The 22,996-nt window shown below is 44.5% G+C and overlaps 8 protein-coding genes across 8 annotated transcripts; 4 read left to right on the top strand and 4 right to left on the bottom strand.

The window, feature by feature from the left end:
* Window positions 1-345: 345 nt before the first annotated feature.
* JR316_0012824 (uncharacterized protein) lies at window positions 346-2,964 on the bottom strand (the record flags this gene model as incomplete). Its single annotated transcript, XM_047898443.1, has 4 exons — window positions 346-1,170; window positions 1,219-1,448; window positions 1,506-2,801; window positions 2,853-2,964. The coding sequence occupies 4 exons, from the start codon at window positions 2,962-2,964 to the stop codon at window positions 346-348; spliced, it is 2,463 nt and encodes an 820-aa protein (XP_047741991.1).
* A 747-nt stretch (window positions 2,965-3,711) lies between these two features.
* Window positions 3,712-4,495, top strand: JR316_0012823 (Superoxide dismutase [Mn], mitochondrial; the record flags this gene model as incomplete). Its single annotated transcript, XM_047898442.1, has 4 exons — window positions 3,712-3,913; window positions 3,973-4,163; window positions 4,223-4,360; window positions 4,412-4,495. The coding sequence occupies 4 exons, from the start codon at window positions 3,712-3,714 to the stop codon at window positions 4,493-4,495; spliced, it is 615 nt and encodes a 204-aa protein (XP_047741990.1).
* Window positions 4,496-7,548: 3,053 nt separating this feature from the next.
* On the top strand, window positions 7,549-9,152 carry JR316_0012822 (uncharacterized protein; the record flags this gene model as incomplete). Its single annotated transcript, XM_047898441.1, has 3 exons — window positions 7,549-8,077; window positions 8,133-8,824; window positions 8,889-9,152. 3 exons carry the CDS (start codon window positions 7,549-7,551, stop codon window positions 9,150-9,152), a joined length of 1,485 nt encoding a protein of 494 aa, XP_047741989.1.
* Window positions 9,153-11,740: 2,588 nt separating this feature from the next.
* Window positions 11,741-12,330, top strand: JR316_0012821 (uncharacterized protein; the record flags this gene model as incomplete). The annotated part of the gene is made up of 3 exons (XM_047898440.1): window positions 11,741-11,931; window positions 11,997-12,060; window positions 12,115-12,330. 3 exons carry the CDS (start codon window positions 11,741-11,743, stop codon window positions 12,328-12,330), a joined length of 471 nt encoding a protein of 156 aa, XP_047741988.1.
* A 1,049-nt stretch (window positions 12,331-13,379) lies between these two features.
* On the bottom strand, window positions 13,380-14,780 carry JR316_0012820 (uncharacterized protein; the record flags this gene model as incomplete). Its single annotated transcript, XM_047898439.1, has 2 exons — window positions 13,380-14,031; window positions 14,095-14,780. 2 exons carry the CDS (start codon window positions 14,778-14,780, stop codon window positions 13,380-13,382), a joined length of 1,338 nt encoding a protein of 445 aa, XP_047741987.1.
* Window positions 14,781-15,858: 1,078 nt separating this feature from the next.
* JR316_0012819 (uncharacterized protein) lies at window positions 15,859-16,961 on the bottom strand (the record flags this gene model as incomplete). The annotated part of the gene is made up of 2 exons (XM_047898438.1): window positions 15,859-16,513; window positions 16,567-16,961. 2 exons carry the CDS (start codon window positions 16,959-16,961, stop codon window positions 15,859-15,861), a joined length of 1,050 nt encoding a protein of 349 aa, XP_047741986.1.
* A 620-nt stretch (window positions 16,962-17,581) lies between these two features.
* Window positions 17,582-18,557, top strand: JR316_0012818 (Membrane protein tms1; the record flags this gene model as incomplete). The annotated part of the gene is made up of 2 exons (XM_047898437.1): window positions 17,582-18,092; window positions 18,142-18,557. The coding sequence occupies 2 exons, from the start codon at window positions 17,582-17,584 to the stop codon at window positions 18,555-18,557; spliced, it is 927 nt and encodes a 308-aa protein (XP_047741985.1).
* A 1,424-nt stretch (window positions 18,558-19,981) lies between these two features.
* Window positions 19,982-22,011, bottom strand: JR316_0012817 (uncharacterized protein; the record flags this gene model as incomplete). Its single annotated transcript, XM_047898436.1, has 7 exons — window positions 19,982-20,025; window positions 20,085-20,256; window positions 20,324-20,640; window positions 20,698-20,854; window positions 20,913-21,522; window positions 21,581-21,864; window positions 21,943-22,011. 7 exons carry the CDS (start codon window positions 22,009-22,011, stop codon window positions 19,982-19,984), a joined length of 1,653 nt encoding a protein of 550 aa, XP_047741984.1.
* Window positions 22,012-22,996: the final 985 nt, after the last annotated feature.

Below are 22,996 nucleotides of genomic sequence, written 5' to 3'. Positions count from 1 at the left end.
CCTGTGCATGCTGGGGTATGTTAGTGCATTGGTTAGTTCATCGTGACGGTGTGGTGGCAAAATTTGAACTTGTTAAATTGGGGCCGTGAGAAAGTTAACTTGGGGATGATTAAAGCATACGGTCTCGGAGTTTCTGGGTCAGGCATGGCTAAATAACAAGATATAGAAGTAAATATATCATATTCTCTACATTTTCAAGTAACAATCTGGTGTACTAAATCAAGCATAGATGTGGGAAAAATGAATGAATTGTATTGGAATCATTAAATAGGCGCCTCAGAGTAGTTGAATGAGTGAAACGCTCCCTAATTCCTTGGAAGGTTATTGTTATTTATTCATTAACAATCAGTGCGCTTCTACGATGGATTTGTCCAGATTATACACCACATCCGTATGAATCCATTTGGAGCCGATGTAATACGTTGATGGTTGAGTAGCTCCGTTTACCGAGTCAGTCCAGTCAATGAGGATGCCAAATCCGGGGGGAGTAGTACCAGTATGTGCCAATATATACTCATTAACGACTCGCCACATTGTTCGCAAGCCGTCCTCTGCTTTCCAGAAATACGACGGGCAACCCAAAGTAAAAGTTACGATGCTATGATTGAGCATCTTCAACAACTTATCTGACCTCCCTGCCCTCGACAAAACGGACACAAGGGCGTCCCAGATCAGGTCCCATTGCCGAGAATCATTTCCCGTAACAATTTTAGCCTTCTTATCGTCCCAGGGTCTCATGGCAAATTCGACAATAAATTCTGCTGCCAAAGTAAAAGCGGATTTATCCATGGCGTATGATCCTGCGCGGGATGGATCTCCCAGAAATTCGCGGACGAGAGCAAAGTAGTCGGCATTGATGCTGGCCCATGACACTCCCAGCGACCAGCGCCGGATGGCACTGCCACACGCGTGAGGTGGAAGTAATATGTGGCCCGTAAATAGCGTGAACGGCAGATAGAGTAGTGAATCGGAAGAGGAAAATGTACAGGAGGGTAAAGCCAGAAGAGTGTTGCGATACACTCCGTACCTCAGGGAATCAGGAGGTTCGAGACATACAGCAATCCAGAACGCAAGTCCAGGGCTGTTTGGGACCAACGAGAGTGTATCTAGCATTGCTTTATCCCAAACGTCTCGATGATACAAATAAAGCTCCTCGGTACGCCATAAATCCTATACACAGTCAACAAATACATAGAAGTCGACTACACAAGCACGCACCGAGCATTTCAAAGTATTTAGGAAGTGCTTGATGACCTCTCCTGGAGTTCGACTGGAAACGAGGGTGTGCTTCCTGTGAATCTCATTCACAAACGTCAAGAAAGGCAGAGTGCGAACTTCTTCCCATAGAGCAGGATTGCTTGATAGAGGACCAGACAACCAAAGATGATATGCAAGCTCTCGGAATGCGTACATGAGGAAGTAAATTTCGGACGTTGGATCAACGAGTACTGTTTCCATACATTTAGTCCTAGAGCGAGCAGGTTATACACCAAGAACTGACTGACCTGAGAAGCAGAAAACCTTGATTTGAGCTACACAGTACCGCACTACCTCTTCGTGCATTCTGCTTGGGTCAATGTAGAATTGTAGAGATCGTGTCGCGTCAAAAAGGAAGTCGATGAATGATTCATGAATCATGCGAAGGGGTTCCCAGTTAGTAGATGGAACGGTCACTATTGACGTCAAGTCAACTAAGAGGAGTCTAATGGTGCCGGGCGGGAGTAACATAAATTTCTCCAGTTGGTTGACACTCATTGAGCTCCGAATGACCAAATGTACCCCTAACACAGTCAATGCAGCTTCAACGTTCTCCACCGACGAGAGGATGCTGTGATATAAAGAGTCAATTTCCGCATATGGTTTATCGTTGTCAGGCGGAAGTAATCCATGAATGACCTTGAGGCGGTGCACTGGGTTGTATCGGGGAGAGGAGAGATATCGAAGGATTGTCGCTGCATAGATAAACTGACCGGATGATTTCTTGACTATTCTATTAACGTCTTCCTCCGACGGCCAGTATGCTGGAATATGTCCACGCACGACATGGGCCTTTCGTATAGCACGCAACGAATCCGTCAAATAGAGTCTGATGTCCTTGTCGGGGTGGTATGAATTGTCGAGTACCAGCTGGTATGTTAAATGGTTGAGAGATGTGGTTGAGAAAGACATTGCCAAGTGGCGCTCCGGTCGACTGCCGATATAAAATTTAAAAGGAAGAGCTGAACGATGCTTTTGAAGGGTGCTGGAAATCGTATTTAGTATTATAGTTTGAGAGTCAGAGCCAGAACATTCATCTAGACCATCAATGATGAATATATATGGGAAAGCAGCATTTGATTCGAAAATGCCGGTCCTTGAAATTCGAAGAAGAGGGTCGACAAGTAGCGTCTGGAATTGAGCCTCAAAGTTCAGATGAAAAATGGCAGGATTGTGCTCGATAGCCACTTCGACAATTTCCCAAAACCCAGGAAGATGCATAGCCATTTGATAGACCAACGTTGCAACCAAAACCTTGTCATTGTTCCTCCTTGGATCTGACCTGCAGAAAAAGAAAGTTGCGAGCAAAATGTTCGTTTCCAAACATCTTTCAGCCAGTGTTTGAGCAATAGCCGATTTTCCTGCACCTGCCGGGCCATAAAGCCAAAGGACAAATATGTCCCATCCGACGTGTCCAATGATCCATTTCATCAAATAGTGAAGTATAGCTGTTCGCGTCTTGGGATGACATTTCGGAGGCTCGAGTCTTTCTCCTGAGTTATGAAGCGCCCCTAGGGATGCAGATTCCATCAACCGGTCCATAGCTACCAGGACATGATAAGAGTTTAAAAACAGTTATAAAACGACGTTCGTACCGCTCTTTCTGATGGTCTGAATGTGCACCGAAGACGGTCCATGATGATGATGTTCTTCCTGTTTTACAAACGACCCTCCAGAGATAAGAATATTCTTTGCCTTGTTGAACATCACAAAACAGCATGCTGCTGTTACAGTGGGAAAGAGAGGGTAGCTTTTGCCTTGTCAAAAGGCTGGGTTCGCCTGTTCTAAAGAACTGTACTGGTATTTAAAGGTTACGCGATGTCAGTCATGACTCACAGCCTCGCAATTATTCTTGGTGTAAAGCTGTTCGCCGTGGTAACCAAGAGTAGGAAGGCATTCGGCAAAGTCATTTTGTATGAATCAGTGTAGGGGAAAATGTAGTCTCGCCCAGACGCTTTCGAGCACGATCTTACTCCGGGAGGTACACAAGTTTAAATCGGAGGCAAAAAAATGGCAAAGTTTGAGAAATTTTGACGGAGAGGATGTTTCTTGCAGCGTTACTCCCCAAAACTTTATGTTGAAGATGGCGGGAATGTCGCTGTGTCGGTAATTCGGCTGGCAGATAACATCTGCAATTTCTGCTTTGTTTCTTAAGAATATCAAAATAATAATTTTTGTTAAAACTTTGAAGAGAAATGACTTGCAAGTATTTGACAATACTAGTATTTACAGATTGTCACAAACATAAATTTTGTCCAGAATGCCCGTCGAATACGGAAGTGCGCAAATGTGGCTGTGCCAATACTACGCTGACTCAACGTTCGAATTCAGTCGCGCTTGCGCCATAAACGCTGCACGTGTTGTGACATCACACGGCGAGCCAGTCTCATCGATAAACGGCGTAGCGCTTTCCAGGTTTTAAACCCCAACCACCACTTTAACAGTCGCATAAACATGGCCCACACACTCCCACCTCTTCCTTACCCTTACAATGCTCTCGAGCCTTATATTTCGGAAGAAATAATGGTTCTTCACCACACTAAGCATCATCAGACGTATGTCAACGCCCTGAACGCTGCTGAGGCCTCGTACGCCAAAGCCTCGACTCCCAAGGAGAGAATTGCTCTCCAGGCTGCCCTCAAGTTCAACGGAGGAGGTGCCGATTTCATTTCTGAAGATAAAAATGTTATCGGAATGCTTATCACCGCTGATCAGGCCACATCAACCACTCTCTTTTCTGGAAGAACCTCGCTCCCTCTGCGGCAGTCAACAAAGGCACCGGCGGTGTCCTTCGTGACGGACCCTTCAAGTCTGCCATTGAAAAGACTTTTGGATCGCTTGATAACCTGAAGAAGGAGTTCAATGCTACCACTGCCGGCATTCAGGGGTCAGGATGGGGATGGCTCGTGCGTATTTGATCTAATCTGTCTGTCTCAAGTAGCCTATAATTAACAATTCGTGTCAGGGCGTCAACCCTGCCAACAAGCAACTCGAGATTGCGACCACCGCCAACCAGGACCCTCTTCTTCACCTCGTCCCCATTATTGGCGTCGACATCTGGGAGCACGCCTTCTACCTCCAGTACAAGAACGTCAAAGTCGACGTAAGTTGTTCTGTTTCTGCCTTCCGAACAATGTCTGACGCACAAATTCAGTACCTTGCTGCCATCTGGAACGTCATCAACTTTGAAGAAGCTGAGGCTCGCTACAACGAGGCTGTCGGTGGTTCCAAGCTTTAAAGAGTATTAACAAGAACAATATCTCACAAACAAATTGTATTTTCTGTAACTGAATTATCATCTGATTGATTCTCTTGCTTTTATTGATACCATGTCATCTTGAACACCCTTTATAGTAGTCATTCATTTATTGGCATGGGAGAAGCAATTCCAACGTACTCTTCAAACTCTCACTCAAATACACCAAAGTCATCCAATGTCGCTGTTGTTGCTTGCCTCAACCTTTGTATTTTCAGACCTCCCGCCAAAGCCTACGCACCCACAGAATATCCAAAACAACGGATTTCTGGCATCCTTCCCAATTTATCTCTTCATCTCGAATTTTCACAATTTCTCTCTCAACTGAAAATCTTTTCGAGTGACTTATATCTTGTTTGGATTTCGGGCGTGATCGGTGTGTGAGATCATTAGTTCGCATAGGGGCAAGATGGCTTAGCCGCAAGTGCCATCGCCCTGGCACGAGTTATCGTGGCCGACCTTACTATAGTTTTAGTGGGTAGTGGCCATAACGTCGAGTCCCACAGTACTTGTTGAACCTGTAAAAGGCTCTTCAACTTGTCTGCATAAATGCATTTCTTCCTGGTGGTTAGCGCTGCCCGATTATAAAATGTGAGCTGGGGCACATAAAACCTTAGTACTAACTAGCGGGCTCCTAGCGCGGAAAGGCCGTAGCGACAAGCTAATCAAACGCTCCATCAAAAAAAAAGAGAATAACTCGCATAGGGCCGACGTATCAGGCGTAACCCACGACTGAGAACGTCCACTTGAGCTTAGTATTTTTGGATAATGGATATCAGTCTCAGCGTAACTTTAGAATATTTAAAACATGCAGGCAGGCTTCACCAGTGGCGGACAATTTCCTTTTAACTTGTACCTACTATGCAAAACATTACTTATAGGATTTATTCTCAGGTTAAACAAATAAGCCGCATGTTAGCCACTCCAGCTGGCGTTGAAAATCACTGTGATCAAATACCATACTATATGCCACTATATTGATGAGGTGCTTGCCAGCAGAGACATTTTATTACAAGACCTTGGGCCGAAGCATGAGCTATTCCTGGCTGTTTTGATTTAATCTTCGACAAGAAAAAATATTTGATGAAATTTTGTTGTTATCTACAAGTGCTAATAGCAGAAATATATTCATCTTCAATCTCAGTAGTTAAGACAATGAAAGCGCACAACAAAGAGTACAATGTTTTGGACGTCCTTTGGAACAACTTTTGGATAAGGCTTTTGCTCTTACTAAAAATTTGAACTAAATATTTATATTCAAGAAAGAACCGCTACAGACAAAGGCGCAAAGGTAGCATTCAAACAATACTAACGACAACACCGACAACTACCACGGGGGCATCATCAAAGTATGTCTCATTTAAACCGAATTTAAGCAGTGGCTAATATAAATGACACGCTGATTCAACAGTGATTCATTCTTACCGGTAATGAAGTAAGGATCATAGCTCTGCCGAACAAAAACAATAATCAGCACGGCGTCTGAGAACAAACTGTAATTTTTCAGTATACAGCCGTTCTGCTTAAGATATTTATTTCGAGAGTTCCCGCCGTAAATATTATGGCCGTCTGTGGTACTGTTTATTATGATTTTAGCCCATCATACTGAAGTTCTGATGGATAGGCCCCAACTGGCCCCAAGAAACTCTCCCGATAGTGTATCCGGGCAAACCCAATTTTTAGGTCTCAAGTCCTCCAAGACCATCCATATTTGGAAATTTTTTGTTCGCCGCAACTGTCCAACATTGAAAAATAAGCGGATTTCTTGGTTAGGAATGATAAGCTGGAGCGAAATCGCGTTACCGGACACAAACGACGGCGATCTCACAAGAAACTCATAAAGATATAGGGACAATGAAAAAGAAAATCGCACAACGATCAAAGGTCGCCATCAGTAACCCCTCAGAGCAAAAAGGAAATGCCTAAGAAGACCTCATCTCAATCACAACCTGCTCGCAGGCATTCCTACACTTATTTATCTGTGCAAATTAGGTTCATTTATGTCTGTAAATGGCAGTGTTGTGGCCTTCAATGTGCATCATGTTACCACCCACCATGCGTAATTTTGGCCTGAAGTCTTCTCAAATCCGCAGTCCCCGGTTAAAGATTCACTCGCTTGAATTACCATTTGAACGACGTTTACAAGACATTTATCAACATGTTTCATCAACTGATCCACCAGAATGGAAAAAAAATTCAAATACCAATCAGCTATCACTTCATATTTCTGCAGAGTAATCGCCGTTTGACCTCGTTGTTGTTGTCTGTCTATCATTGTCAGGGAAAGGAAGCGGCGATTAAAAGATTTTGACTTCCGAAGCACGCGGGGCTTGAGCTTAAATCCATCACTACTCCTCCCATTTCCCTCGGATGATCATCAAGAGCAGCACCATGGAAGCAGGAAGATGAAATTTAGCTTCCTTCACTCGTACGAGTCTAGTATCAACACACGATCTCCACAGTAACGGGCAGTGTATTTTCGGAAGATTGAGGTTGACTTGAAAATTTCTAGTTTGTGGTTGTGATCCGCTATGTGTAACCACATTTGCATTGTGGATTCTTCTCAGGCAACATCAAAGAACATTTATTTCGGAGAACATCGTCCTGACTGCTGCTGTAAATTGACAAAGGCAGATCGTCATGTTTCCCGAGTAAACAATCTAGGGGTTCGCACATCAAGACATTCATCAGTATCTTTCACAGTTGTACATTTACAGATACCTCCTGTATCTGTATCATCACTGAACGGTACTTGTAGACCCTCTTTTGAACACGTGTAATGACGAGGACTGGCCGGCGTCAAAAGGGAAAATCATGGGCGGCCTTTTATAAGCGCTGGGTTTTGAACCTCAACCATTATCATCTCCCTAATCTATACCAGAAGAAAACGCCGCTGATATTTCTCTAGAAATCCTCACCAGTTCCGGAATCTGCAGCCTTGTGCGAGCCTGACTTGTGGCAAAAGTGGTGAGTGACATTTTCAGAGACATTTTCTACCATGCCTGCAGTGTTTTGAACCGCTCTAGGTTTTTAAGATGCATTACGTTCCAATTAGAAGAATCATTACGGAGTCTAAATTTCGTGGGCTTGCTCCCGAGCTTCTCGCCAACATATTCTCATCGCTCCCGCGAAGAGACCTTGCCCACGTGGTTAGAGTGTGCAAATCATTCAACTTGTCAGGATGCTTGCTTCTCTACCAGCACATCGACCTTCGCAGCAATGATTTATACCTTGAATACACACTGGACTTCCTCCGAGGCCATGAGAGCATTGATCAGAAGATCGTCTCGGCTGTGCTGACGACGATGCCTCCCACCCTCATACAGACTCAGCAAGTTTACCAGTGGATCGCCCCAGATATCGCCAAGCGTTGGATTAATCTTAGGTCATTGGAACTCAGAGGGTATCCTTTTTCGAATGGACCAGGTTCTGATCGCTTCGTCTACACCTTGCATAGCTGCTGCCACCAGCTCAGACGTTTTGTATACAGGCCTGGATTTAGAACCTTGCCAGACACATTTGATCTTTCGAGGCTACAAGAAATTGAAGGGCATTTTGGGCAGAGTATGATTCATCCATTTCTCTACGGTTGAACTCCAATTGACATATTTACTGCCAGATGATAGTGACTCGGACTACTGCTTGCCCCTCAATGAAACAATGTTCGCCTCAAAAAACACCATTACTCACATTTCGTTTGTTGGCGAGATCAGGGGAGAGATTTATAGCTCTCTTCACACATTTCGATTTCCCTGTCTCCGTTCACTTGAGCTTGGGACATTGGCACATGCTGAGAATCCCGCACAAGTCAACACGCAAATCACACGTTTTATATTAGATCACCCCCAGATTACCCATTTATCCCTGGGAAAAACCAGGCCTCTCGTCGAGAACAATGTCACCAATGCCCACGACCTCTTTCTCCAGTTTGACGGAAACCATCTACTCCGAGATTCCCTCCCTTTGCTCAGGTCATTCGAAGGGTTTCTCGAAAACATCACCTTGCTTGCTAGCCACAATGTTCAGTCCATTTTTACCCTCGCTTCCCTGTCGATATACTGTCCTTACAAGGACACCACCCTGAGTGAAAGGCTAAAGCAGATGGTTCGGGCCATCATGCACGCAGACACAACTCCGAGGGATCAAAAGTTTCCCTTTGTGAGGAAACTGCGGTTAGAGTTCTTCACTGAGCTACATTCCATGATGGAGCAGGATACAACCTCACTCATCCATCGGGAATGTATGGACCAATTTGCGGAGCTTTGCCCAGGAGTGACTAGCTGGTACGGGCGACTGCCGCCGATGACATCAGTGCGTCGTAACATACACTAACACTACGCCTGATTGATATAAACACTGACTACCGATCCAATAGACTCACCTTGGAATCATGTTTGGCATACCTCAATACGTAGAGACAATATCCCTGCCATGGTCAACTATATCTATCCGAAAAGAATCTGAAATTCTTGAATACTTCAAAGCTATTGCGGCTAGATGCAAGCATCTCAAGACGGTTATTGCTCGTAAATCCGAGGATACTACAGGCAACAATTTGATCTATGTACTTCATAGAGACCGCTACGGTGCTCTTTCTTCGGTCACCGTCCTGCCAGTTTCTGATGACTGCTATGTGTAATTAATCAAGGCTAATAAATCCTATACAGTTGTATTGTTTGTACTAAAGTCACTTTTTCTGCGCTTAATTCTTTTCCACAGTTATTTCTGTATCAATGAGCCGCGAGATAGACCATTTACTGTAGTCCATGACATCGTTGCCTTATGATGGAATAAAGCACCGTTACTTCCTGGTAAAGTATAATTTCCATAAATATTCTTTTGCCTTCATAAATTCCACTGATTATCTGGGCGCTGAGCGCTTGCTCGATAATTCCTTTTAGTCGAGGATTGAACTTAATACAGACACAGCACGCATCGCCACCCACGTCATGGGATGCGCAGTATAGAGAAAGCATCTGTCAGTCAGGAGCCTCACCTACACCCATGATATGTTTTATTTCATATTTATCATCTTCAGACGAGTTAATTAGGCATATACTTCCCAAGGTGATCCTAAAAATACTTTCAAAAACGTTCACTGGTCGAAATTCAGCCAGTGACACCCAACTAAAGTCGTAAAAGACGCTGAAGAATGCGTGGGCATTATAACTTGTAATGCTCGTGACATACCCGTAAAGATTGAATGTCTAAGAAACAAGAGTACCACGCAAGCAAGAATGTTCATTGAATGATGCATCCTAAGACACGGTATGGAAGATAAGGTCCCTCACCAACAAAGCCCACAAAGCATTACATTTTACTTGAAACAAAGAATGGTATCGTCCACACCCCTATCAACCGCAGATGTTTTAATAAACATGTAAGTACAATTGCTATCATTCTGTTTTGTAAATCATGTTGCATTACTGTACTGTGCTTTTACTACTCCACACTTCATAGATAAGATAAAGAGAAGAAAGCTGAAGGAAGTCAAAAATGAGATTGCCGCCAATTGCCGCCGGTATTAGAGTCTAGACTCCTGGGTTACATATTAGGTTAGGGTTATGCGTTTTTGACGGTTGAGCTGGACCATTCTTCTCCTTTCTTCCACAGAACCACCAACTCAGATAGGAGTATTAATGGTAGGGACGCCCAAGAATCAACTTTTTCCGTCTCAGGAGAGGTCTATGTGGCCATGGCCTCCGTGACTCCAAGACTCAGTTTAGCTATTAATCAAGTCACCAAGGCAAGTAAAATTTTCATCGCCGAGCGGTTGGCTGGCGTCTTGTCGCCTCTTGTTTATACGACACAACAGATAGTCAAAGACTTTGTCAATGTCAGTTAGCTGGTGCCGTTTCCCATGGAGATGTTTAGGAATTTTGCTTCATGGACCCCGGTACAGAACGTAAGGTTTTTTTTACCATGATAAGATGGTCAAAGCCAATTTATACAATGCAACGCAGGGAATATCATTTTACCAAACGGACCCACCGGTCAAGCCTCATGCACATAATGGAACCCGGATTTTCGAGGTCTACATAATTTCGAAACCGACGATGACCAGTGGCAACGTTGCGGTCTAAACCGAAGCATACCCGACTGGGTGCTATTTTCTCCCTACGACCAAGCTATCGCCACTCCTTTCGAAAGTTATTCCAATAGTCGAGGCCTCGTTATCATACCATCCATACTCTAGACAAAACCGCTCCAAAGATGCGCTGCAACTTCACCATCTTGTCTATGCTTATCACGTTCTCACTAGTCAGCTATGTACCGACATCGCTTGCTCAGCTCAACAGCAACACTCCAACTCCATCCTCCGACCAATCGCCATCGGTTCGGCAATGTGCCTTTTCCTGTCCACCTACTAATCTCCTTTCATGGAATCTGGTGAAGCGACCAATCACTGTTGGAGTTGACTCCTTTTATTCGATTTTTGAGTGCGTGTGAGTGACCCATACATTCTTCATATCTAGCTATTTACAGATGTCATATAATATCTAGATATGCCACCGCATATCCATCTCCCTTTGATACCGTTTCTGAGCACAAATGTTCATATAACAAGGTATTTCGCAATTATCAATCACAATCTACCGATCTGATTTTATGAAAGCGCTCTGGTATCCAAGAATTACCAGCCTCAGGGGACAACTGTCCTCCTCGTGCCATACCGTGCCGCGTTTCTTCTGCTCTTGGTTCGGATTCTAGATTTGCAGAAAATACCCCCCTGTTCTCGCATATGGAAAAAGAAGAGGTGTATTCATGGATTGAAGGTGCAAGGTTCCTCCTTTACCTCAAACAATATCCGGAACGCGCATGAGCAACGGGGTTTTTCTAGACAGTATGCGAATAGTGCCCAGTTAAGACACAGGCTGTCTTCAATGAATGAATAGATTGAATGCATGTCCTCGAGACACGTGGTATTAAGCTCATTGCTAGAGTGATTCCATTCTTTCCAAGTTCTGCGTCTTCACTTCGTTGCTTTCCCAGTGCTTTCCACTTTTTCATTGCTTTTGAGCGCCAGATCGTCGGCAATCATCACAGGACTCGGCACGATTTAGTTTTGATGCCCCTGGGAGGGATGGCAAGATGATGGGAACACGAACCCTGTCAATTCAAATTACAGCGACGGCTTCCTTTGCTCATCACCCTCACCATCTCAACGTCGGACACTTTTCAAATCGTCCATATACTTTTGATTCCATCGTGGCTCGCTCTAGCACAATGCGTCTGCTCAACTCCGGGATACTTGCGCTTGTCTGCTTACTCCAGCTTCAACTAGGATTTTCTCAGGATACCAATCCGACACCAAGCTGTACATTCTCTTGTCCACCGGAGAATCTTGCTTCATGGAAACTTGTAAAACGACCCTTTGCGCTCGGATTTGACACATTTTACACTATATTTGATTGTGTGTAAGTATAGCCATTCCTTGGTCGGCAGCCTTCTGGACATTGTCATTGACGCTCCGTACTTACAGGTACGCGACACTTCATCCTACACCTGACGACATCGTTTCCGAACGCAAATGTTCTTACAACAAAGTAAGTTCGCAATGTAGCCCAGAAAATCTCTCTCTGGTTCACTTTGGTCAATAGCATACCGGCTCTCAAGCTCTAGAAGCAGCGGGCGACAACTGTCCTCCACAAGCCATCCCATGTCCTGACCCTCCTTCACCTGACTCGGACGCACAGAGCACCCAGGCTCATCAGGAACCCCTTTTCTCTAATATCAAAGGCGAAGAAGTACTGCCATGGGTTGAAGGAGGAAGATACCTTTTGTACTTATCTGAACATCCACCCTCCGAGTCTTAGCGTGCTTGGTTCTGTGTAATATTTTTAACGGTATGGTTATCCCGCCTGCTTTATCAGTAATTGGCTGATCACCATGAAACTAAATTCGCATTACAGGTTGTGTACTTTTTAATGAGCCATGTATTTTCAACATATAGGTAGTAGAGAAGGCTGGCCTTAACAGGAGTAAACGATTTGCGACGGGTCACACCTTGCTTTAAATTGGTTGCCTTGGGTCGCAATAATTCCACTCGCATCGGGCAAGTGCGGAACGTGACCATCCAGGCTTGACATCGGTTTTCATTTGTACTTGATCATCATTCCGAAAAAGTTTGATTATCCGAGCAGCTTACTATTTGAACTTAGTGACATTTGACAATCTCAAGCAAATCTCAAAATTCAATGGTGAGTCGAGTATCGTGGGATAAGTGGTAAGCTCAAGCTTAGCCGAATCGATCCCCGATTCCACGGGGCACCTAGAGAACATTTCAAATTTCTGTTCAAAACTTGCGATTCTACTTTCTTTACAGGGTTCTCAAGGTGCAATTGTCAGTGAAACGAAACTTCACAGACCGGATAAGCAATTTTTTTTACCTTGGCTATCGACATCGTTAACGGATACACCATGAGTCGATGAGCATAATAACTTCAGCAAAGAAAGAACCTTTACCAAGAATTGCCCCAGTGTTTAGGGAAAATGGTTTAATCAACCTCAGACTCGTATCCCATGACAAGTTTGCGGTGACAAATGTCCATGGTATTCTTCAGCGTTTTCTTACCTTCAGACAAACTAATCGATCGGAGGTGGGCATAGACCAATGTTATGCTCACAGAACTTGAAAATTTTCATGACTATGAGTCATGTTTACATCCAACGGGCGCGATATGATCATTCAAGCGTAAAAGTATACCTACGTGAAAACCGGATGTAAGTGGCATAAATCCTACCAGAGGTCGACGCCGCAGTCACGACTCAAGCACAACACCGGAGCATATACCACTGGCTGTAGCATACCGGCAGATAAATTATAGATGATACAGGAGATACCCAATATGCGGACACGAAGCTTCTACGCGTCGATTTTCAGCCATACGTTCATATTTTCCCAGATCTTCATCTTTTCTTCTTCCAACGTGTTTAAGAGCATGTTTCTGATGGTATAGCAGGTCTCGGTCACTCGACTCTCCTCAGAAATACACTCTATACCCTTGATAGGATCGAACGGATATTTCTTGCGAGTCAGAGTGACAACGTCATAGATGATCTTTTCCGCTTCTATGCTGGGGAACTCGATTGAGGCAACGGAGTCGATGATATTTTCCCAGGACCATGAAAGGCGCTTCTGGATATCCATGAGCAGAACAAGGTCGTGCTGGCTGAGGTTCTCCATATTGACATTAGTGTCTGACTCGATCTCAGTGGTAAAGCCTTGACCAATCATATCGCTAGATGACGCAGGAAAGTTGCCTCTTGCCAGAACATAGAAAGCACAACAAGGGATGTGGGAAAGCTCGGGATACAGATGTCCGTAGTCTCTGTATAGTCGTATACCATTCACAGAATGACGGAGGATATACGGGTCCAGATCGGCAGGCTCGGCTGCGAACATCTCTCCAATAGCGTACACCAAAGTGTCCGTATATGAAGTAAACCGAAAAGCCAGTGCTACCTTCAAGATAGTCTGTAGCTCTGAGAAGGTGGGCCTGTTAGCCAGATGATGGCTGTTCATCCATGATCAAAATGAGAGACCACATTCAATATAGAAAAGATGACGGAGTACTTACATCCCATCATCCATGGCGGTCAAAAAGACAGCGAAGTCCTCGGCAGATACACCAGATCCATTTGAAGAGAATGTACCAACTCCATCGAGTTTAAAGTGAACACACCCTTCGACCACGACACAGGTATCCACAACTCGATCGATCTCTTCCTGATCATCAAAATTGTTACCTTCGAGCTCATTATAATGCCTTTCTAGAAGAGTTTTAAACCATAGAGATTGTGATGACAGGCGCCTTTGGTACAGCCTAAAGCAGGTAGCACCTATCTGAAGCTGGACATTACCATCCATATACCAGTGTGTCTCGTGTTGATTATACGTGGGCTTTTGTTCCGAGTCAGATGTGTCAGAGTCGTAGCCAGAATCAGACTCGTAGCACAAGATGCGCCTCAGACGGCGTCTAGATTCTAGACGCGACTCGTTCTCGTTTAGCTTGAAACGAATAGACCGCTCGACAGTTGTCTTTCCATCTGTTATCCACCGTGTATCGTGCTCGATCCAAGTTCCCTTTTCTTCACCGCCATCGCAGGAGTTGTCGGAGTCTGTGACGTCGGTATTGGATTCTCCATGTGTCAATGCCACATCTGTGGCATGTCCTGAATGTGTGAGTGCCAGTGCATTTGAGGGATCTACCCGCCCGCGTGTAATAGTGTCAGCCGTGCCAGTAGGAGCAGTGTGGTATTTCATGTTACAGTCTGTCAGATTAGAGGATAAAAATTGTAGGAGTGCGATGTAGCGATACAGATCCACTGTGTGGCACAAGAATAGAAAAACAGTTGTATGAAGGTCGTCATGAACAAAGGACGATGTTGCTCCCCTTTTTATACTCCGATGATGCCTAAAAGACGCGAAAGGTGATCCCACGTGCCACTTTCTGTCACGCAGAAAATTAAGGGGCTGAAGCGCTGAAAGCTCGATTTGAGTATCCGAAATATCCATGACCCATATGTAGAGCAGTGTATGACATCTAGAAGAGTAATTAAGGTGTTTTTTTGGTCTCATATCATGTCACTGTACTTACGCCACGCTAAAAAACAACCATCGGTTGCTTTACTAAATTAGATCGATTGGCATAGACGGACTCGGGAACTTGAAGCACTCACCCTCTCTGCCCAATTCAAACTTAGCGAATAAATGACCACCTGTAGATTTCAGGAAAGGTATAAAAAGAGGAGCAATAGGCCGCGTGACCTTCAAAAACCCAGATCCTGTTCTACTCGACTTGAAAGCCTGTTTTCCAGTACAATGAAGCGGAAAGTAACACTTTCTGCTTTGTTTATCAAAGCATTCCTACTCTCGACAGTAATGACATCTCAGACGTCTAATAGCAATGGCTTAGACAGATGTAAGCCAGCGTGCTGCGAGCGAGTGGTTCCAATAGATACTCCCAGAAGCTTCCAGCCAACTGGTTTGGGCGGTGAGTATACGAGTCTATGAAAATATAACATTCGCTAATATTGCTTCTATGAAGTAAATTGTCAAAAAACTGATGAGGTTGACTGTAACTTTGACAATCAGGCTCCTGTGTGGACTTGCTGCGGCAACTTTGTGAGAAGCTGATTTTCAGGTTTCCGTACCCAGTCTAACAGTGTCATGAAGATTACGAACGAAAGATTTGCGACAACTGGATTCTTTTGCTCCATGTAGACAGTCGGGATTCCTCTGAGAAATCGGATTTGACATTTCAAAGACAGAAAAAGTTGTAAATACGATGGTTCGCCTAAATGTGATGTCGTCATTCTCTAGGTACAACCAAAGTAATGAGCTACTCCAAAGCCTCCGATTCAGAAATTCCTGCCCATTCTGCCATCTCTTCCCAGATTTGATTAGATTGTTGATCGAAAAAGTCTTCGAGGCGTTTTTTCTGGACCTTGCAGGAGGATTTTTTTTGAGATGCCGTGGCAAGCATGACATTCATCGCTGTAATAGGGTCGAAAGGATGTTGGATCTTTGCTGCTTTTAATCCGACTAAATCAGCGGCGCAGTGGCGGTGAGTGCAACTAGGGATATCACAGAACTTTCCTTCATCAATGGCGAGATAAATACTGTCCCAAGACAGAGCAAGACGCCTTTGAATGTTAAGCAAATCGATGAGTATGGTTGAGTTTGCATCATCAATGTCACTTGCGGAAGGAACACAATCGCTTGCATCATCTTCAGTAGGAATGGCAATAGGATGGGTTCGCGCCAAGTCGTAAAAGCAACGGCGCTTAATGTCCTGTAGACCGTAGCAATCCCCAAGTATTAAAGCACGCGCAGCGTATGGAGATGGATTCGGAGGAATTGATTCGAAAGAATCATCGAACATCGTCTTCAGGTACATTTCGGAGAATTTGCTATATCGCGGTACGTCAAAGAATTGAGAAGCCTCATAGATATCAGCCACAGTGCTGAATGAGGGGTTCTCGTATACGAATTCGCTACCAGAAGTCAAACCAGGTTAGCTGAACGATTCGATGGAAAGACAACTCACATTCCGTATTGCATCGCCGACAACAGCGCGGCAAATTTGTTAGCATTTGGGCCATCTTCGAAATCAAGAAAGAATAGATCGCATTCTCCCACTTTTTGAGCGCTTTTAATTGCTTCGTCGATCGTATTCCGGTACTCGGTTGGGATATCTGGAGAATTGCCGGCTCGAAGCTCTACAAGAGCTTGAAACCACCGAGATTCACTGGCAAGTCGACTCCTGTGTATCTTAAATCGCGTTTTCCCTATTTGTAGCAACATGTTTCCATCCAGAAGCCAATGCATCTCGTGCTTGAGGTAGGTACTTGCGTTTTTTCTAGGACTATACGCGGCAGATTGCTCTCCATCATCCGAGTTCAATTTTCGTTTTAGGGAAACTTTTTCATCGGTTTCATCCATATATGACACACTCGATATTTTTATGTTGGATATGAGGTATGATAATAACCTAGTGGATTCCAGCTATTCACAGAGCTTTTTTTCAGAGATGAATGACTGACTCACCGGCGTTGACTGACGCTCCGATGTTTCTGATGATGTCGTGGCGCAACGTTTTCAATCTGGAATATACACGAATCGAAGGCCAATAGGAAATGCTCGAGATGCAGTAAAGCTCACCGCTGAGTTGTTTTAATGTGTTGGTTCAAGTTGAAGATTACGTTGCAAAAATTCTTCGGGGCCCCTGTGGGCGGAGTTGGTAATTTGTCATGTGCTCGAATTAGGGGCCATTCTCACCAAGGTCACTGACGAAGCATTTACTGGGTTTTTCACTAAGTTTTAATGCTATAATACGATATATTTCCTTTATATCAATGGACTGAAGTTCCTCCTTGGGATACTTTGAAGTTCACTGGCAGTCGACGCGATTTTTGACGCCGCGGTTTTGACAGTGACACCACGTGACGTTACCTCACGCGCAACTACTATGGTGTGACAAAAAATGAATCCCAACGCGCGGCTTGAATCCTACTCCCATCATCCTTATCCACTTCCATCCTCACTCTCATAGTTCTGTCAAAATGACTATTTCAGTCTCTCAAACTACGGAACATGATGAATATCAGTATTTAAAACTTATTCGACGCGTCTTGGACACTGGAGATACGCGTCCTGATCGTACAGGAACGGGCACCATAGCAATCTTTGCGCCACCTTCACTACGTTTCTCGTTGGCCAACTCCACTTTACCTCTTCTGACAACAAAGCGAACTTTTATGAGAGGAATTGTGGAAGAACTTCTTTGGTTTATTCACGGATCAACAGACTCCACAATCTTAGCCAAGAAGGGGGTGAAGATTTGGGACGGAAACGGCTCGAAAGAATTCCTCGAAAGTCGCGGACTCGGACACCGACGGGAAGGCGATCTTGGTCCGGTATATGGATTCCAGTGGAGACATTTTGGTGCCGAATATGTTGACTGCGAGACAGACTACACAGGGCAGGGTGTTGATCAGCTTCGAGAATGTATTAAGAAGATCAAGGAAAACCCTACAGATCGAAGGATTATTCTGAGTGCATGGAACCCCAAAGGTACGTCTCTGATTTATTCGAGAAAGTACACCACTGATCTGGATAACAGATATCCCACTCATGGCGCTTCCACCGTGCCATATGATGTGTCAGTTTTATGTCCAACTCCCACCCGCGTCGAATCCTTCGCAAAAACCCAAACTTTCATGTTTGATGTACCAACGTTCCGCGGATTTGGGTCTTGGAATTCCTTTCAACATCGCATCTTACGCTCTCCTCACGCACATGATCGCACATGTTACGGGCACGGACGCTCACGAACTGGTCATCCAGCTCGGGGATGCCCACGTTTATCGTGATCACGTCGACGCTCTGGAGGAGCAGCTCAAAAGGGAGCCTAAACCATTTCCAAAGCTTCGATGGGCCAGGGATAATATTTTAGATATTGAAGATTTCGTCTATTCTGATTTCGTTGTGGAAGGATACACTTCTCACCCGGCAATCTCCATGAAAATGAGCGTGTAGTTATTTGTATTGGACTTAAATCTATGTACTGTCATGTATTGTTCTCTTTTTGCTATGTAATTCTGAAACGTGCCCCGATTCTTTTAAAAAATGTTGTTATGTATGTTCTATCTGTCGTTTATTTTTGACTTGCTACAGGCACCAAAGGGTTACGTTAAACCGCTTTTAGTAAGTTTGTAGCGCAACGATACGAGCAAATTCCGCACTCTATTTAGGCCATGACCGTGTTGATTCCTGAATGAACCACATAATACTCCGTGTCGCTTCATGTTCCGCAACATATCGCCTGGATGCATTAATTTTTTTTCTTAATGCATATGATACTGGAATAGAACGGGGGAGAGTAAACATGACGGTGTACTCCGATCTGTGATTTGCATGTCTCAATCCGCTGAGCAACAAAAGGAATCTGAATAATCGATCTTGTTGCATCACCCACGCGGCTAAACCAGTAAGGCAAAGAAAAATGAAAATCAGTTCGTTTGAATTAGCGTACTCTAAATATAAGCTTTAGACCACATCGGAAACGTGGTCGAGCAAAGATGGTGGCAAATCATACACCGGGGTATGATAGCATGTTAAATTGTTATCTGATGTTGGCACTTCTCGGCTTGCCATCCTAGGATACACGGATATGAGATACTAAGTATAAGTTTATATTTTATAACGAATCCACTCTTAGCCAGACTTGTGCAAGGCTATCCTATTGACAGCCAAACGCGCCGTCCATATCGGTGAATGGGCATCGAGGGCACAGGGACTACTATGACTATGTTCCAAGGACTGAGTGGGGTAGAATAATTTCTTCACTATCCAAATTTACTTTCGCTGACCTATACCAACTAGTTTTTTCAACATCAACTCTTTGAATTCTATGCTTATGAAGCGTCGTGTCGGTGATATCTAGCCTACACTGGAAGAATTTTCAATAATCGACCTGTAGCTGAATGGCAAGACGCAGTACCCAATCATGTAGTCGCATCAAGTACCTTGGTGCATATCCATCCCTGCATAACGCTGTTGCGCAAGCATACCCAGGTAATGAATAAATAAAAAATAAACTGGATAAGAAGTTTAGCGCACCACATGTCATAACTAATGGCTCTGATTTAAAATCCAAATATGCCTTTGCATTGCATCTTTATGCTACAAGATATCGCATACACCGCAAACAGGGACTTTTTTTTCAGGGATGCATTAAGCTCCACAACGGTATCCATGAATAGAACAGAATTTAATTAGAACAAGGGCACCTAAGTACATGATTGAATTACTTTAATAGAGTAGACGGCTGGGGATGTGGACCGGGGTTTGAATAGCTATGCGGATGATGGGTATGCGGTTATGGATACACGGTGAATGACTAGGAGATAATATTATAGCTAAAAGTTATCAAAGTAATGCTTTCTTGTGATTAAACATGACTAATTCAACTGAGAAGTTTCTTGTATTTTTGCAACTTGGAAACCTGATAGATGAAAGAGGTTGTTGAATGGATATGTTGTAGATTGATAGATAGTAGCTCACTTGTTAAGGGAATGTTCATCGTGAACCCTGCCATGGCTTGGGTAGCTCGGTTAACGAGACCCAGCATCACTCGCTCATCAGGGCCCCCGGGAAGTAAAGTACCGGATGTTCTCATGGAACGGATGCGGGAAACTTCGTCGAAAACAACTTGAGACGCCTCAATCCAGACAGTCTACGAAAGAGCGCGCGGTAAGTCCATATGTACAGCATGGAAATTAATAACCAAGGTGGGCGCTTACACCAATGATTGGGTTCAGATACCCGACACCTCTTCCCCGGAGGCCGATCGCGAGCTCCAAAATGGTACGCGCCATTGAAAGGCGTTTCCGAAGTGAGGATTCGCTCCTCCCCGAAAATGCGAAAGGAGCATGAAGACGAATGAACGCAGAGCATAGGATGCTGTACACGACACCATAACGCCGAGCCATTTCTACGCTTTGAATCCGCCCAATGGACTGTGGGTCAAGAGACGGAAGTAGGCCTAGAACACTATCCAAAAGGTTGGAAAGCCCTGTAAACTCCTCTACGAGCGGCTGTAAAGACTGCTGAGAGGTTCCTATGTATACAAATTGAGTTTCTCTGGAACTCTGGACGGGGAAATTTAGGGACGGACTTGCGTTGCATTTACGCGTAAACACAGCAACACGTTCCCAGAGTATGGCTGTTTTTGACTCAATTGCTCGTAGGGATATCCCAAGATCTGGGGTTGTTATAGAATTTAGGAAATTGTATATCGTGTTTGAAGTGATTGCATAAGATGGTAGACGATCCTGGGTGTAAAACGAATACCATCAATCAATGTAGCCTATATATTGTGCTCTCACTTACCTGCTCAAACTCATCCATCTCAAGAGGCCATGGAGTGTCAACTTTGGTAGCAAGGGGATGAGTTGAATACTCGAAATTTGGGGTATGCTCCAGGGCAATTGCCCAATGTTTATCAAGATCCAGCACAGTCCATAATGCCATGATTCTTTCTCCTTCCTCGATTGAGTCCTTGGGCTCAGGGAGACGTGTACTGCTTCCAGTTACACTCTGCTGCTGGGGAGCAGATGACCGAATTTTATGCAGACCTGCCGAAAAGACCATGGAGACCGCGGTAGTTACGTGGTACTTCCCTTCGAAAAATCTCCCATTCGCAAAGAAATACGTGGCAAGGAGAACCTCAGCCTGTATAGATTGCATTACTCTGTCAGGATGCTGCCCCGAGAGTGCAGTAGCCGCTTGCTGTGTTGCGCGTGTTAGATATGTATGTTCATGAGCCTTGACTGAGCGATCATTCGAAAGGCGTATAGCCCATAGATAGGTCGCTGCGGCCAATGCGCAAGACGGCCGCGTCATTCTTCCTGGTGCTTGGCCATTGAGCAGAGATGCTTGGAACCGTGGCAGGTTCAAGAAAAAACCAATTTGGCCTGCGTGCGGCATAAAATTATTGATTCTATATCAAATATTATGAAAAAGTAACGAAAACCAGGTTTCGTTCAAATTGAACTTACAATGCCTCTGCAAGATGTGCTGGAAGATCCTGTAGTAAATAGCGTGAGTTGGAACCGATACCATTGAAATCAGATGAACTAACACCGTAGGGCTGATGGAGCTCAATAGCAGACGAAGCCGGAGGTGCTGGATTCTGTAGTTCTTGTATCCGAGCTTCCAATCTGCTAATGTTTTCTTCTAAAATCTGGACTGTTGACCGTTCTTGACCAACTGTATATTCGCAGTCCTCGGCGCGTCCTGCGCGGTCGCATTGAGAACATATAGGGCGTTTCCCATCGCATTTCTATGAGTGTGGATGAGTTGTGCTAGTTATTAAGGATCGTAAGCGAGCGAGTACCATTTTTCGACGGCGACAACTAACACAGGCTCCTCCACGCGGAAGGTATCCTTGAGAAGTTGACCTTTCTTCAGCATGCGATGAAGAAGACATTCTAAATTAAGCTGTCGGATGAGGTATAATAGTTGAGAAGGACGAGTTTGTAGTGAACGTATCACCATATCCTCTCCTTTAAGTACTTGATGAGTCTTCAGCCACCCATCCTCCAAATGGGACATGACGCTACCCAGATGAAAGAGGAAAAGTATTTGTTATGCCACCAACCATTCGCGTCGGAGGCCAAACGAAGTCCCCGGTAGTAAGCATCACTAATCATTGAGTCATACGCGAAAGTGGGAGCTATGGACCAACTCTTTTGCGGGTAGGGTCGTGATTTGGCTAAACAAACAGTATTGTAGATCATGGATTGGCTGTTAGCATCCTGGATCTGATGAACATGTGCGATGCCGTCTCTTTGCAATCGGTGCACGTGTCAAAATCGGGATAGGGCTAGGGATACGTAAGTCTTGTTGATGCCCGATTAATGGCAGGCTAGGACTCTTCCGGCTGGTGGTCCGTCATTGCGCGTTGTGTTCGTGAAAATAGAGAATGAGTCATCATGTCATCGAAAGTGAAATCTAAGTTTTACATCCCACTAATATACTTAAGAGTTGCATTACAGATTTTACGATTCCTCCTCCGCTCACGGGAGCATGAATATGCAGTCATTCGAGAAAGTTCCAATGCATCATTGCTTATCAACCACTGATAATAATGCGCAGTTTATACCGAGCCTCAAAAAGCTGACAACCTGCAGAACGTCTGGAGTTGTCTTCAATATAAAGCGAGATAACCTCCAGGGACAAAATAATTGGAGTTGGCGGAGATGTAAACCAATTTAGAACAAAGCCATCGTCCGCCAGGCACCTAGGTAAATTTTATGCTCAAGAATGGCAAAGCCCCTTGAGTGATCCTGATCATATTGGGAAGCACTATCTTATGACCGAAATGGTTGCGATAGTCCGGGTTAGTTAAAGAATTGCTGTAGCCGGTGACTACTCTGGGTTTTGAAGAAACCCAACTTCACTCCTCCATTGCC

This window comes from Psilocybe cubensis, chromosome 13 (assembly GCF_017499595.1).
Source record: "Psilocybe cubensis strain MGC-MH-2018 chromosome 13, whole genome shotgun sequence".
Taxonomy (NCBI): domain Eukaryota; kingdom Fungi; phylum Basidiomycota; class Agaricomycetes; order Agaricales; family Agrocybaceae; genus Psilocybe; species Psilocybe cubensis.
The sequence above is the reverse complement of the archived record's forward strand: the minus strand, read 5'-3'. Positions and strand labels throughout refer to the sequence as shown.